The sequence below is a fragment of the Aquila chrysaetos genome, chromosome 4 (genome assembly GCF_900496995.4).
Source record: "Aquila chrysaetos chrysaetos chromosome 4, bAquChr1.4, whole genome shotgun sequence".
NCBI lineage: Eukaryota > Metazoa > Chordata > Aves > Accipitriformes > Accipitridae > Aquila > Aquila chrysaetos.
Genome location: NC_044007.1, coordinates 13,139,924 through 13,155,096, shown reverse-complemented (window position 1 = coordinate 13,155,096; position 15,173 = coordinate 13,139,924). Strand labels below are relative to the sequence as shown.

Here is a 15,173-nt window from a genome sequence, read left to right as displayed (position 1 = left end):
GGATGACACCAAGCTGAGTGGTGCGGTTGATTCACTTGAGGGGAGGGATGCCATCCAGAGGGACCTGGACAAGCTGGAGGCCCATGTGAACCTCATGAGGTTCAACAAGGGCAAGTGCAAGGTCCTGCACCTGGGTCAGGGCAACCCCCAGTATCAATACAGGCTGGGAGATGAAGGGATTGCGAGCAGCCCTGTGGAGAAGGACTTGGGGATACTGGTGGATGAAAAGCTGGACATGAGCTGGCAATGTGTGCTCGCAGCCCAGAAAGCCAACTGTGTCCTGGGCTGCATCAAAAGCAGCGTGGCCAGCAGGTCGAGGGAGGCGATTCTGCCCATCTGCTGTGCTCTGGTGAGACCCCACCTGCAGTACTGCGTCCAGCTCTGGGGACCCTCCCTACAAAGGCCCCTAATTACCCTCCAGAGTGCCCCCGGGCCTTATCTGGGCTTTGCTGGGGCCCGTTGGAGGCACTGTTGGGCTTCCTTACCTTCCAGTTGCTGACTGTTGGCCCTGCTATCCCAGCATCAGAGCAGCGGGGCAGCAATGCGCTCATCTGGCTGGCGGCTGTCATCTTTCTGCATCTCTCAAGTTCTGACGACGCGGTCAGGGGCCAGGTGGTTTCTGCCTCCTGCCTGATTTCTCACTCCTGCCTCCCATTTCTTTGCTGAAGGCCCAGCAGAGGCCTCTGGGGCTTTCTGGAGGGCAACTCTGCCATGTCAGAGCACCACTGCTGTTGGCAGCGATGGGGACCCTCCTGTCAGGGCTGGTTGCTGTGCATGTCCTCACCGTGGGGAGCAGAGAGCGAAGCCAAACAAAGTGGCACAGCCCAAGGGACCCTCCGCACAGGCATCGCTCACGTGCCAGGAAAGGATGTTTGCAGGGCACCTCGAACCCACTGCTGCCCCTGCGTTCGCACTCTGGCAGTAAGCTGAATGAATAGGCTGGGCTTGGCCAGGGCTTTCCAGAGTGTCCCCGCATCCCTTCCCCAGCCCAAACCGGCCCTGCAGGTCTTCTGGCTGAGGTGCTTCTGCTGGTGTCCTGCGAGCGTTCCCCATTAAGGCACTTCTGAGTGCAAAGCCTGATGCCCGGCTGTACGACTGCTAATGGAGCACACCTCGTGTGCAATTGCTGCTCACACAGAAAGCACCCAGAGGAGCACGTGCTCCAGGACATCCCCTGTGCTTGCTGCTTGTGCTCCTTGGGAGCATTTCACTGAATGCTTCTTCAACAGCCTGCTTTTTTTGCAAAAAAAAAGAACATGCCCTGGTCTGCCCCTGTTGCTCCTCCTAGAAAATAAAGAGCACCCAGGCTTTCCTCCTTCCTGGACCACTGCACACCACAGTCCCATGCAGCCCCCTTCCATGACCCTTGCTAGGCCTGCCAGCTGCACCTCTGTCCCTGGGGAAGTGATGGAGCAACAGATCCTGGAAACAACTTCCAAGTTGTCCTGTGAAGGACAAGAAGGCGATGGGAAGTAGTCAGCATGGATTTACCATATGAGGCAATTCCGCCTTATTGCGTATCGCATACGAGGCAGGAAGGTCACCTTACTCACATCAAATGAACCTCCCAGGGGCCAGGGCTCAGGGGGTTTCCCGTCCCGAGTTCCAGCTGGCCACTCATCCCAACGGAGAACTACAGTTCAAGCTTCACTGAGTCCTAAAGGACCATCAATTTTCTTCCGGTTTCCCAGAATTTCTGCCAGCAGCGAACCCTGTTTTACCTTATCTATTGAACCCCCCCATGACTGAAGCTGCCCCCAGTTTTAGCACCTCCCCAGGGAATGCGGATCCCACAGGGACAATCAGGGAACTCACCCAGCACTGGCTGTGTCGTATGCCACCACCACACTCAACAGGTCGGGAACCTGCAGAGTCCCACCTGGGTTGCCAAATTGTTACCAAAATGTATTTGCTTGCATTTCTCTTTTCTTCTAGTTTGTGTGCAGGTACCGGAAAGAGGGCAGGAGAAGTAGGCACTAGCTAAAACCCTTTTGTTATTGCCAGCAGTAAAGCTGCCTCTCAGCTGGGAGCAGGAGCAGGACCCCATGTTATAACTCTTGATTCCTTATGAGTGATCTTAAGACTATTCCCATACTCATTTTTACAATAACATTGCCTGCAGATGGGAAGTAGAGAATAATTTCTTCTGTTTTCCATTGCTTCCATACACAGCCTTTCCTTTTTCTTTATTAAACTGCCTTTATCTTGACCCACAGGTCCTTTTTTTTTTTTTCATCTTATTTTCTCTTTCCCTGTTATGCTGAGGAGGGGGAGTGACAGGAGAAGTGGCAATGGTTTTAAACTGAAAGAGAGTAGATTTAGACTGGACATAAGGAAGCAACTTTTTACGATGAGGGTGGTGAGGCACTGGAACAGGTTGCCCAGAGAGGTTGTGGATGCCTCATCCCTGGAAGTGTTCAAGGCCAGGTTGGATGGGGCTCTGAGCAACCTGGTCTAGTGGAAGGTGCCCCTGCCCATGGCAGGGGGGTTGGACTAGATGATCTTTGAAGGTCCCTTCCAACCCAAACGCTTCTATGATTCTGTAATGGAGAAAACTGTGTTAATGTCACTAGTTACAGCACTAACATGTTCCCTCACCTCAAAACCAGCACTGTTCAAACACTCAATATCAAGACACACAACTAGATTGTGTTTGTACACAGCAATCATTTCAGAAGCACCAGAACCAGGGTCAGAGGGTCCTTCCCGAAGCGTCTGTAACACAAGCAAGTGTTAAAATAACAAAATCAAACCTCAGTAACCATTAACGGAATGTCACTTGCAGTTTGCAATACTAAAATTTGCTATTTAACTCGGCGTGGAATACCAGTGCATGTACTAATACCAACAATAATATCATAAGAGCCAAAACATGAAGAAATCTATTACAGGCAGATGTAGAATTATGCAGAACATAGAAGCAACGATGAACCATTTAAATGCAAGATGGAAATGCAAAGCCCCTCATGAGATATGATCCAAAACAGAAAACTAGAGTTAGAAGTGGCATGCTAAAAAAGGGAGGAGCAGGCCAAAAAAGGAGGAATTGAAGTAGCTGAGATGAGAGATAGCCAGGCACAAAGGACAAAGTGGGACAAAGGAATATTTCATAGCCCCAGTGCAATAAACACTGGTTATTTGGAACAGTAACTATGCAACACGTTCAGAACAACATTCATGTTGATTTTAACTACTGCAAAGAAAACAACATTTTTGCTTTATTGTTATGTTTGAGAAAAATACTGCCTGTTCTTAAGAACTGCCACTTGCCTTCCACTCCTGGAGCCAGTAGGGAGTTAACCGTTATGTTCCCAGTCTAAGAGACAACTTCAAGTCAAACAATCTGCACACACACCAAATGTTTCCAAATCACCTTGGCTAGCCACTGTGTATTTCGGACATCTCAGTCACAAAATGACAACATTTGGCAAGTATTTAATTTGCTGCTAAAACAGCTCCAATGCTATTTCCACCTTCTAAATTGTGGAGCCAAATCATTTGGCAAAGTTCCCATTAAATATCTATACAGACCTGGTTCCACAAAAGCTGTTTTCTGGTGTCCTAACTACTGAACCTACTCGAGAGTTGTGGCAAAACAAATTATAGCCTTTTTATGTGGGTACTCATGACCTTAAGTTTAAGAGGAAACTGGGAGACATACTGCTGACATATTTGGCATTAAGCTTTCCATGTTTGCTACGTCTGTGCTGTAAGACATTCTACTGTTGATGCCAACATTGTAATTAATTTACAGCACGTTATGGACAGGCTCTACTGAAAACTTATGACACCAGTTAGTCTTAAAAGCATCTCCAGCCCTTCAGGCAGGCTTCACTGCCATCCAAATATAGTGCTCTACACATGCACACAAAAATTTCCACCTAGCAAAGCACACGCATGACTAAACCAAATATTCTGTAATACATTATGAGTGCGTTAATGCTTACCCAAGTATACTTGCCAAGTCATCATCTTTCGTAACAAGCTGACCAGGATGTGGTTTAATCGCATTAAGTCACCAAACTATCAAAGATAATTTGACATGGCTGAAGGCGATATTCCATTTTTCCGGAGAGGTTTCACAGCCAACTTGGCAGAGGGCTATACCATACCAAGGGTTAGTCACAGGTTCCCTAACCAGTATCTTAAAGCTTTAAAATTCACCTAAAAGTAGCAGATACAAAGTGTGTTCACATGTGGTGAATTACCATTCAATTGTGAGTTATTTAAAGTTTCAGCACTCTTTAGTACTTCAGAAAGAAAACACAGGAAAACATGAAGAAAAGTCACAGCAAAATTACATCTAAGAGATTCCTGGTTTTAAACTATATCCATTAAAGAACACTTTTACAAAATGCTACAAAGAATTTATGTCTCTCTTTAAGAGAAGATGGGGGAAGAACACACCTTGTTTGCCTCAAATGTAAATTATTTCAAGCAAAAGAAACTATAGGATAATCTCTGCCTTTTTCTGTAGAAGCCCAAAGCACGTAGCATTGATGCTTCAGAAAGTAAAGCAAAGTGGTGTCATTATCAACTGAAAGCATAACATAAGGAGCTGTATGATGCAGAAACAACACTGCCAGTTTTCACAGCAAAGATCGTCTTCCTTGCAGGGTTTTACAAAGGGTATGATCTGACTAAACACTCTTCAGTGCATATAAACAACGTTGACAGTTTTTCTCCTCCCTCATCTAAGCACATTGAAGACAAGACTATAGCTAGTTCTATGCCTCCTAAAAACTCTTAGGTTTGAAGAAAGAAAATCTCCTTCCAGTTCTAGGTTCAATACTTGCCACTTAGATTTTTTTTTTTCCTAAAACACATGGAATTATTCTTATTGACAATTTCTCAGAATAAATATATTTAAGATTCCTAGCTATCCATCTCTGAACAATAAATCACTGTAATGTCACTTAATCAAGAAATATTTAAAAAATTAATTAAGAAAATGGCTAATTCCATGGGTCTAAATGCAACAACATAGAATTTGACACCAAGAAACTTTCAAACTGGACATCATAAAGGAAGCCTTCCACCCCACTGGCATCACAGACCTCAAAAAATCACAGGTGCTCCAATCACAACATGGTGAGGTTTATGATGGAAAGCTACCTCTGAAAGCTGAAGTGAAAGCTCGATTTTATACCGGATTCCTTACTACTTTAAATACATACAAATCAGTGAACAAAGAAGATGAGATGTTCAGAGTTTAAATGCAGAGGTTTATACATATATTCTTAAAAGATATACAATAAGAATTCTTAAAAAATGTAATATTAACTTTATTGCATATATCATTCCATAATTATTTGGAGATATGAGAATAAATACAACAAAACCTTTAAGTTACCAAAGGTGGGAGACCTATATCTGAATAGAATTGTCTATCAAAGTGACATAAATCATCTTGGAGATTACCGAACCATTTGATTTCAAATTCTGTGGCTGATGCAGTTACCAATGATGACAGTGCTGAAGGGCCTATGCATTTTACCTCACCCTGAAATTCCTCTTTTAGCTTTTCTGGTATAAGATCCTGCCCCATAACCTGCAAACAGAGTAAGAAAGAAGATGGGAAACAAGAAAATAACTTGCAGAGAAAACAGCAAATTTGACATTAATAACAGATCTTTACAAGAAAAGCCCTTGACACATGAACCACACGCCATCCAGGAGAAGTTTCCAAGTCACGATCCAGTTGCCTGCCTGTTGCATTCTGCAATAAACATGGAGAGCTGAGAGCCCCGCCCAGATTCTGGCTATGCTTGCACAGGGGGATTTTTACTCTCTGACTAGCAGCAGAAATCTCAACGCCAACTCTGCGTTCAGTGCTCACCTTGCAACAGCACCAACGCTCCGGATCTCCTCCTGGGGGGGTGTGGGACCAAGGGAGGCAAGGAGAGAAGTTTCTTCTCCCAACCTTTTCACAACCTGAGACAGGCTGCAAGCTACTGCCCTCTTATGGATGAAATCCCACACGACCGCCTGCCAACCCCGCAGCAGCTGGGCTTTCACCAACTTCAAGCTGTCATACCAACAGCAAAGTTAGAATCTCACTGGCTTCCTTTTGTTCCTTAAGATAAAAGTCAGAAACTCTATAAATAGTACTAAAAATGTTTAATCTCTATGAATAAAGTCATGCAATGTTACTCTCCTCCTTTGTATTTCTGTAAAACTAGAACCCAGTACATCAAACAGAAGGAAGAAATCATGTAAAAGGATGTCTCTGGCTTTTTCTGAAAATGTTTAATACTTTTTCTGGAAGTGTTTAATAGCGCTGTGGCCATCAAAGTAATCCCCACTTCCATTTCATACTTGTGATTCACTTTGTGGCATCTAAAATTCCTGAGATAAAATCTGCATCCCAGGAAACACACAGTGATGATGCAGCTGCAAATACAGGTCCAATGAGAAACTTAACAACCCTGAACATTCCCGAAAGGAGAATCTCAGCAGAACAGAGATACAGGTGCATGACACAAGCCAGAGCTATACAGGTATCACTGTCAGTTCCAGATAACACACTACTGAGGCTACGCACCCCAGCTAATTTACCTTGCTTCCTGGCCCAGTCAATTAGCTCAGGGGAGTGTCGCTTACAGGACTTTGTGCCTGAACTGGCTCAGGTACCTCAACCAGCCTACGTATAGCTGAGAACTTGCACACAATGAAACATCCCCTTACCTTGGTCATCAACAGCAAGCAGTTTTCATTGAAACCAAGTCGTGCCACCTTGTCATCAACTTCTTTTTGGCCTTTTATGTTATTCTCTAGTGCAAAGGACGACTGTTGCAACTGGATAAGTTGAAGTAAAAGCCTGAAATGAAAGAGGCAGTTAAAAAAAGGCACAGCTGGCAAAGAGTAAGTCAGCAAACCTCAAACAAACCAAAATATAATACTTTAAACCAGCTCTTCTTCCTGACTTTTGCCGACTGCAAAAACTGCAAAGAAATGAACAAATCCATATCAATCTACCATAGGTATGGTATATTTGTGCTATGACAGAAGTACTGAGAAGTACTTTTGAAAAACAACATGCCAAGTATCTCTGGCTGCTCTGCGCAAACATTTTTTTCCCCCATGTATTTGCCACACAATTCAAAAGTGAAGCTTGGATCTGCTAGCACTAACTGCAGCATATCAGGTGTCCCACATCCTTAGTAAGGCCTAACAAGACCGCAGCACATTTTTGCCTATGGCAGTGATTATCTTTGTAACCTGAAAAGCTAGAAATTTGCGGGTTTTAGACAAATACCAAACATCCTCCCCACACAGGCCAACCTTGGGATATTTTCTAAAATCTTTTACCACGGTTTTACGTTCAAGGCAGTGCCCCAGAAGTCACCACCATGATTCAGTGAAGGTTAGACATTATGCTGACAACGTGGCTTCATGTCACGAAGGGACCCCATCACTAACTGCTCAACCAGAGAGAACAGTGGCAGTTTCCAGAGTCCTCCTCACACAAGGACTGTAAAACATGTCAGCAGAGGAAGTATCTAAGTATATTCAACCAAGGGAACACTGGGACTTAGCAGTATCATTACTGAAACTACGTTTAATTCAAGCTTCATGCATAAAGAACAACAACAACAAATTTTTTTATCACATTTACCGAAGTTAAATGAAGCAGGTCTTACAATAAAAGTGGGTATTTTTGTGAAGAGAAGACTTAAGATTTTAGATGAAAGTTTTCATTTGAGCATTATAAACATCAAAATTTACAAGTCTGAGCCAACAAACCATTTGTAAATTCAGTAAAGTTTTGACTGGGAAATTCAAAGTAAAAATGGAAAGTATTTTTAATTTGTAAAGCGTTTTTTTTCAAAATTTGCATCAACATAATATAAGAAAGAATGAAATCTCCATGAAAATTAAACAAAACCATTTCTCCAATTTTTTTTTGTTGTTGGCAGAACTAGAAGAGTCAATTATTCATGATGCGTTAACACAGAACCTTATTTCCTACAAAAAGCAATACTAACATCTCTTTTCCAGGTGCAATTTATGCTGCACATATGTTTATGCAACATCCACATCTCACTTAAAATCCAACAGACCTGAACATATTAGACAACCTAGTTAATGCATAAGACCTGGGCAGGGGAGAGGGTTACCCTGGACAAGCGTATCTGCAAATATAAACCGCAGTAACACTTTGTGAAACTGTGCAGCCAAGCAAGTAAATCCCACAGTTTATAATTGTCTCAATGCTGAATCATACACATTGAAACAAGCAACACAGATTATTTTAATATGAATGTAGCTTTAATATTCAGTATCAGTACTAAATCTATTAACTTCTCCCAAATAGTAAAGTCACCGTCTCTTAGTCTGAGTACAGTTAAAAGCTACCATATCTTTTTTTAGATTTCTTAAATCTTTCCCTAACAGGGCAGTTATAAAGTGTTCTCTGTAAACATGTGCGGAAGTTCATAAAATGGCTTTAAATACGTTTGGTGACTAATACGTTACTGAGAGGCAAGAGGGGAAAAAAAACCTCCAAGACTATTTTAACAAAGCCAGATCCTAATTATCTCTTTGAAAGATTATGTTTTGGGAATTTTTGTTGTGTGCAAGAGTTTTAGGTAGGAAGAGAGAGAAGAAAAGAAAAGAGCATTTTAATGCACCCTGTCAATCAGCTGTCACAGAGTTCATTTTTCAACCTCATCCATTATGCAGATTGGGGCATTATTATAACATACATTTTCACTCAAGCATGAGGCTTCAAGCAAAGAAGACAGGTGGCACTCGCAGAAGGAAGACTGGCTAGCCTTCCCTTTGGGGCACTTCTGCTGCTGCATCTTTAATACCAAACCAGGAAACAGCCATGCTCTAACAGGAGCATTTACTGAAGAACAAGCCCTTTTGTATATAATTACTTCAAAAGATTCATACAATAAGGTCATTAAAAAACGCTTTACTTCTCAACAGTGCATGACACTGTTTTACTCTTTCCACTCAGATTTAGGTTGTTCACAGCTACCATGCTAGTGGACTTTGCTTTTTAGATCTAAAGCAATAGCGGGGTGCTTCTAAGTTAGCATTGCCATCGCTGAAACAAAGATTTAAATTGAAAATGTAAACTGAAAATATTAAGGCTGGGAAAAATATGCTTTAAATTGTTCTCGATTGGGAGAAGTTAACAATATTCTAAGAATACGTTTAGCTACCTTGCTCTAATAAACGAGGCACATGCCTTTATCCCAACTCTCTTCGACATGTTCTGCTCCCAGGACTCGGAGGCTGCGTGTTTCCCTTCGTCCATCCTTTCCAGTTCTTCTGAAGTGCAGAGGAATTCTTTTACAGCTTGGCTGCTGCTACAAGTCACGGCATTCTCCCTCTTTGTTTCTGTAGCAAGGCTGGACCAAGGGCTTTCTTTCTGGCCATCTGATCTGTAAGGCTGCAAATTAATCTCTCTTCCAGCTGATGTTTTGAAACTACTATCACTTACACTAACCTCTTCAGACTGATTTAGATTTGTTTCTGGAATGACTAATGGAGACAAACTCTGTAAAAGGCTCATATAAGATTCAGCAAGTAACTTCCAGTACCAAGGGTTGAAAGGATGTAAGCAGATCAGCTGCTGCAGACACGTGATCTTTTCTTCTACATTTTCCAGACCCTGGTAAATGGCAAACTGCAGGTTGAGAACCGTTGTTAAGTGATCTGTGTTAGTAGCGCCGTTTCTCTAGAAACAAAAGATAATAGATTAAAAACAGGAGTAGAACAGAATCATCCTTCAGAGCCTAAGAAAATGTCTCCCTGAGAAATGACACACAAATATCACTAAAGGTAATTTTTAAATTGTACAAAACTGTGCTCTTAATTTTAAATGATACGTGATACAGATCACGCACAATCAAGCTGACAGCATTCCCTCTAGCTAGCTTGTCCCAGTTTGAAAGGCAAGAAGGCTCCGAATGCTGTCATTTGTTTATTTGTCTTCAGAGTTTTATACAGCTGCCCTTCTTTGTAGTATAAACACCCTTTATATAAAATAAACAGCAGCAGTAAAATTCTAGCAGACTTCAGAGCCTCTGGACTTTTTCCTTTATGGGAAAAACTCAATTTGTGGTTAGATACTCTTCTTGGTGGCAGTTTGGCAGCAAGTATATGGAAATAAAAGGGAGTTTTGAACCGTCACTTTTATAGTGGAAAGATTTAAGCACTCATTTATCCCCTTTCTTATAATTCCTATTACATTACATTAATTCTGCCTGGCAGAGCATGATATTTAGTCCCTTCCAGGACTACCAGCCTCCCTGCACAGGGAGCTCATTGTGGTACAGGGTGTTCTGATTTCTAAAGAGTGATTATATCTGCAGTGACAGTTACCCTCTGTTTACCAAATACTCTGAGCACTGAACATCCTGAAGGATTATAGACATGAAGATTATTTTTCCAGAAAACGGTCCATATAAGAGAAGTACTGGCAATATTTTCACATTCAAAGCCTAAAAGAAAGATTGCATTATTTACCAATTTTTCTGCGATATCCAGAGCCTCCTTGTGCCTTCCCAGGCGACATAAACACCGAGCCTGACCCTCTTGGACATCTCGTCTCATTGCAATGTTACTGGGAGGTAAGACTAGTAAGCAGTTCGAGTACTCACACAGGGCTTTCTAGTAGTGTCGACAAAAAGAAAAGCCAAACAAAACAGTGAGACATTTTCATTTAAAAGAAAGCCTGACAGTATGTTTTGTTTATGACTACAGTCACAAAGGGAATTCAGGAGCTGAAGTCCACATTTTCATTTCTCTGGACTCAGCTACCACCTATGCCAGCAACAAACGAGGGCCCCGGTACTACACAGACAAGTCTAGACAGTGATAAGCAACCTCAATCCTAACTCATGTTTAAGCCCTGACAGGATTCACCACACATCTGTCCACCTCTCCCCCACCAGGCCTGATTCAGAAGGGACCATCTATCGACCTGGGCAATATGTGACACAAGACATCTTTTCCCCAGCTACCAACTCAATGATCAGAGCACTCATCCTAAATTTGGATGATCTTGTTTCAAATCTGTGACATTCTCCACGGGAAGGTTTGAACCTGCAAGTACCTCACCTCACATGGATAATCAGCACATTGGAGAATACCACAAGGAAGGTGAATCTCCATCGTTTCTGTAGGGTGGTTCTAATTTGCATGAAATAATTAAATATTAATTGGGCTAAGGAAAAAGACAAGAATGAGCAATATTTCTGTAGCTTAATGCTCAGGGCACTCACCAGGACTCCAATTAACATTTAAATGCATTAAATTAAGTATTCAGTGAAGCTAAGACTGGATTCCTGGTTCCTCCCCCTTCATGTAAGTGCCCAGACCAGAAGACTAAAGAGCAGTGCTCATTCTCCCATCTCTCAAAATGAATATTTAAATATTCCTTGCGAACTTGAATGGTTCTAACAGAAAAAGCTTCTAGGCGACATACCCTAAATACTTCCTAGCAAAGTGGCTGACGTTATTTTTCTTCCCTGGTGTTAAGCTTGCATTCCTTCTCAAGCAAAAGAGGGTGCTCCCCTCTGCCCAGTGAGTGCAGCAGCCACTGGTGAAAATGGATTAGAGGAGGGTTGCAGGACACCCCTGTTTGCCCTGTTATGTGACAAAGGGATATAACCCAGCAAGGATCAGGCATTACGAATCCCAAGCAGATTCTACAGTCATCTATATCCTAAAAATGGGCACAGCTCAGATCACTGCTGTCCTTGGCATTTCCTACCAAGTGGCCTAGGCTGATGTAAAAAAGTATTCAGAACGAGTGAAGAGATTACTACCCCCATTTACTTATTTCCAGCCCCCTTTCTAAGGTCGGTGCTCTCAAATCTGTAATTTTATGTACAGTCTAGTTCTGGTTCTGGTTCTGTCACAGTGATCCAGATTAGCAATAAGACTGAAGACTAGATGCTTTTAACATGGATCACTGCCACAGAAAAGGGTTAGGAAACAACGGTCTGTTCCACTAGCAGATCTGAGGGGGTGTCATTCTCTCCTGAGAGGGCACCACAGCACACAGCAAGGAGCAATCTGCTCTTCCTGAGGGTCAGCAGCCATGTCTGACTGCAGCCCGAGGCATCTCTCTTCTCAGCACACTTTTATGAATCCCTTCAGGGCACCCCAGCTGAGACAGGAAAGCATCTGTCGGGTATAGACAAGACAGCAGTAGTGCTGAAATAACATTAAAAAGCAGAAGTCAGTGCCAACTGAGGTACAAAAAGATCAACAAATCCAATGGGCAAGGCGAAAGGAGTGGAGTCAGAAGTCGGCCTGAGGTCTTTGAAATCAGGGAGCCTCTAATGCAAACCATAGCCTGGAACAAGAAGCTATTACAGTTGAAACAAGGGCAGAAGCAGCTGATTTCAACCAGGAAACAAGGTAACAAGAGACTGGATTTCTGCAACTAGGACTACAGAGGCAGGAGAACATCAATGATCAGGAATGCTGCTCAGGAAGTAGGCAGTGAGGGCAAGGTCGAGAACTACAGCAGGCAGGAAGAGAAACGGGGAACATAAATGCACCCCAAAGGCACAACCAGACATCCAGAGCAAGGGGAGGCAGCAGAGAGGTGGGACAATTAATGATGAGGCTCATAAGCCAACTGTCAGGAGCCTGACAACTACAGTCAGCTTTCACCTGACAGCTGGGGGAGCTCTGAGAAAGGTGAGCTGGCAGCCAGGTGGTTGCCAGCAATGTGACAGCCTTTGTGGGGCATGGTATTATCCCCACGAGCAGAGAAATCCACATGCTTAACTCTGGCTGACCATGAGGTCCATGGCCACAAACACCAGCTCTGCTCACCGCTGAAGTGCTCAGACGCACAAGCCTGATCCGGATCAGCTCTGGGCGCAGAGCAGCATTTCTGGCCAGTTTACACTGACTTCACGCTGACTCCTGGAAAGATGTCATCTGGCTGGGGGAGCTTGCCAGAGCACAGTTACCCATCGTGGCCTGACCGCAGCTCAGCCAGCGGGACGGCTCTTCACCAGCTCACCGTGACTGCCCGTGGGGCTGTCACGCTGTCAGCACAAACGAGGAGCCATCAAGCTGGACGTAACCGCGCCACGGACTCCAGCACGCCCAGGCCGTGCCTCAGCCGGGAGGCTTTTTCACATAAATACACAAACACACGCACTCAGCACGGCGGGGACTACAGGATCACCCCAGCTTATATCCCCGCAACTTCCACCGACCAGGGCCCGGGCTCGGCCCAGGCCCCAGGCCCCAGGCCGTGCCAGAGCCCTGGAAATACCTCAAACTCCTGCTGCCGGTAGGCCCAGTCCGCCCGGAACTTGCTGGCCGTTAGCCCCCCGGCGCCTTCCCCGCCGTCCGCCTCGCTGCGAAACCACTGCGGGCACAGCACAAACCCGTCAGGGGGGCCGAGTCCGCCCCCGCCCTACCCGGGCGGCCCCTTCGGCCGCTCCCGCCGCCCCCCCGCCGCCGCCGCCGCCCCCGGCTCCTCACGCGGGGCTCGCAGTGCTTCGCTCCGCAGGCCGGCCCGGCCCCGCCGCCCGGCCCCCGCTCCCGGCTCGGGCCGAAGAGGGAGTCCTCGAACTGCCAGCCCAGCAGCGGCTCCATCGCGCCGCTCACGCCCGGACCGGCCCCCCCCTCCGCCGCGCGGCGGCAGCGCGCCCCCTGCCGGGCTGCCCCTCCGGGAGGTCCGCCGAGGGCGGCGGCGCGGCGGCGGCGAGCCGCCGGGGGCACTGAGTTAGGGGCGGCGCGGGCTAGAGGGGAGGCGGCGGGCAGCGGCCATCTTAGGCAGGGCGGTGTGAGGGGGGGGGCTGCGGAGCGCGGCCCGCCGGGAGCTGTAGTCCCGACCGCCGGGCCCGGCTCCCTCCCTCCGGCCCTGCCCGCTGAGTGCCTGAGGCGGGCGGGCGAACGGGCGCGGAAGGCCTGGTGTCCTCCTCCGCTAGCCGGGCTGAGAGACGAGAGCCGGGCGGGAAGCGCCGCCGGGCCGGGGCAACCGACTGGAAAGGGGGGCGGCGGCAGCCCGGGTGCCGCCGGCCTTGCCGAGGGCGAGCCCGCCGAGCGAAGCGAGAGCTGAGGAAGGCCCTGCCTCGGGGCGGCTGGCGACTCCTCGTTTCTGGCCTTTGCCCGTCGGTTTTGGGAGGCGGGTGCTTGCGCTCCCCGACGGGCAGCAGGGCTGTCACACGTCCCCGGCTCTGGCGAGGAGTTTGGTCACAAGTCACTGTAATGGAAATGTTGCAAGATCTTGTAACAAATAGTTGAGCCAAAGTGTCCCCTGCTTTGGTAAATTAATTGCATAATTGTAGAGTTGTTCTCTTAGTATCTTGGCCCGCAGCCTGCGCGGGGTGGGGCGGGAGTGTATTTCGGTAACTTTGCCATTTGATTTCAGTTCTGCCCCAAAGCAGAAGGGGAAACTCGTGACATCTCAGGCTTTCCGAGGCAGGATTTCCCAGGGCCCCCTATGCTGCTATGGGAAAAGGGGACATGACACAGTGAAGACTGATCCCAGAGCTGCTTCAAGACGTCAGGATTCTCAGGCACACTGTTGCTTATTAGCAGCACCTAGGTGAAGTTGTAGTACCCCAGCTGTCTGCCCTGCCTCATGATACTACCGTGCACAGAGTGTGCTGTGTTTTAATTGTGCTGCAATGCTGTTTCTCCACCTTGCCAGTCCGTTCATCCAGGAAGGTCCATTATCTCCCCTCTAATCACCATGCAGGTTTGGAGAAGGTGAGCTGAAAAGTCATCCTTGTACTTCCTTAACCTGCAAAATGGACTGATGAACCTGTCTATACCAGAACAGCTTTTGAGGCCAAAGGACTGCTCGTATGGATAATTTTAAAGGTTTCCTTCTAGTAGACATGTAAAACATGGGTTCTGGGTTTGGTTTTCTTTGTTCTTTCTAAGTGGATACATGCTCCAAATATCCTTCTGTACCAGCATAGCTATGACTGGATGCAGCATCAGCTGGCGTAAATCCCTGGGTAGAAACGCCACTTTGGCAGGTAGATTTGATCAGAGAAATGAAGGGGTATTGAGGTTTCTTTTGCTTTTAAGCTTGCTGCTTGGCAAACAAGCCCTCCTGAATGTAGGAAACTGCTTAGCAAGTAAGTCTGGAGAGAATCAGGAGTTTGCTCGACATGCCTCAGTCTTTTTGTTAAAAGCGTCAAGGTAGGCGAGCGCAGTCAGAGCTGCTT

General features: G+C 46.0%; 1 protein-coding gene across 2 annotated transcripts; it reads right to left on the bottom strand.

Annotated features, from left to right (window-relative positions):
• Positions 1-5,264: 5,264 nt before the first annotated feature.
• C4H8orf76 (chromosome 4 C8orf76 homolog) lies at positions 5,265-13,780 on the bottom strand. Of its 2 annotated transcripts, XM_030012806.2 has the most exons (7): positions 13,653-13,780; positions 13,474-13,596; positions 13,262-13,357; positions 10,486-10,629; positions 9,177-9,694; positions 6,688-6,820; positions 5,265-5,551 (listed from the first exon to the last, which is right to left on the bottom strand). In XM_030012806.2, the coding sequence occupies exons 2-7, from the start codon at positions 13,585-13,587 to the stop codon at positions 5,345-5,347; spliced, it is 1,212 nt and encodes a 403-aa protein (XP_029868666.1). In that variant the 5' UTR covers positions 13,588-13,596; positions 13,653-13,780; the 3' UTR covers positions 5,265-5,344. The 2 variants fall into 2 exon arrangements, with proteins under 2 accessions (XP_029868666.1, XP_040978735.1); XM_041122801.1 differs by lacking the exons at positions 13,262-13,357; positions 13,653-13,780 and having other exon boundaries at positions 13,474-13,637.
• Between the last annotated feature and the right edge of the window lie 1,393 nt (positions 13,781-15,173).

Coding starts and splice junctions, on each gene's coding strand:
- C4H8orf76 (XM_030012806.2), bottom strand. CDS start 13,587: ATGGAGCCGCTGCTGGGCTGGCAGTTCGAGGACTCCCTCTTCGGCCCG. Junction 9,695..10,485: donor TGGATATCGCAGAAAAATTG/GTAAATAATGCA, acceptor TTTTGTTTCTAG/AGAAACGGCGCTACTAACAC. Junction 6,821..9,176: donor GCCTCGTTTATTAGAGCAAG/GTAGCTAAACGT, acceptor CTTTCATTTCAG/GCTTTTACTTCAACTTATCC.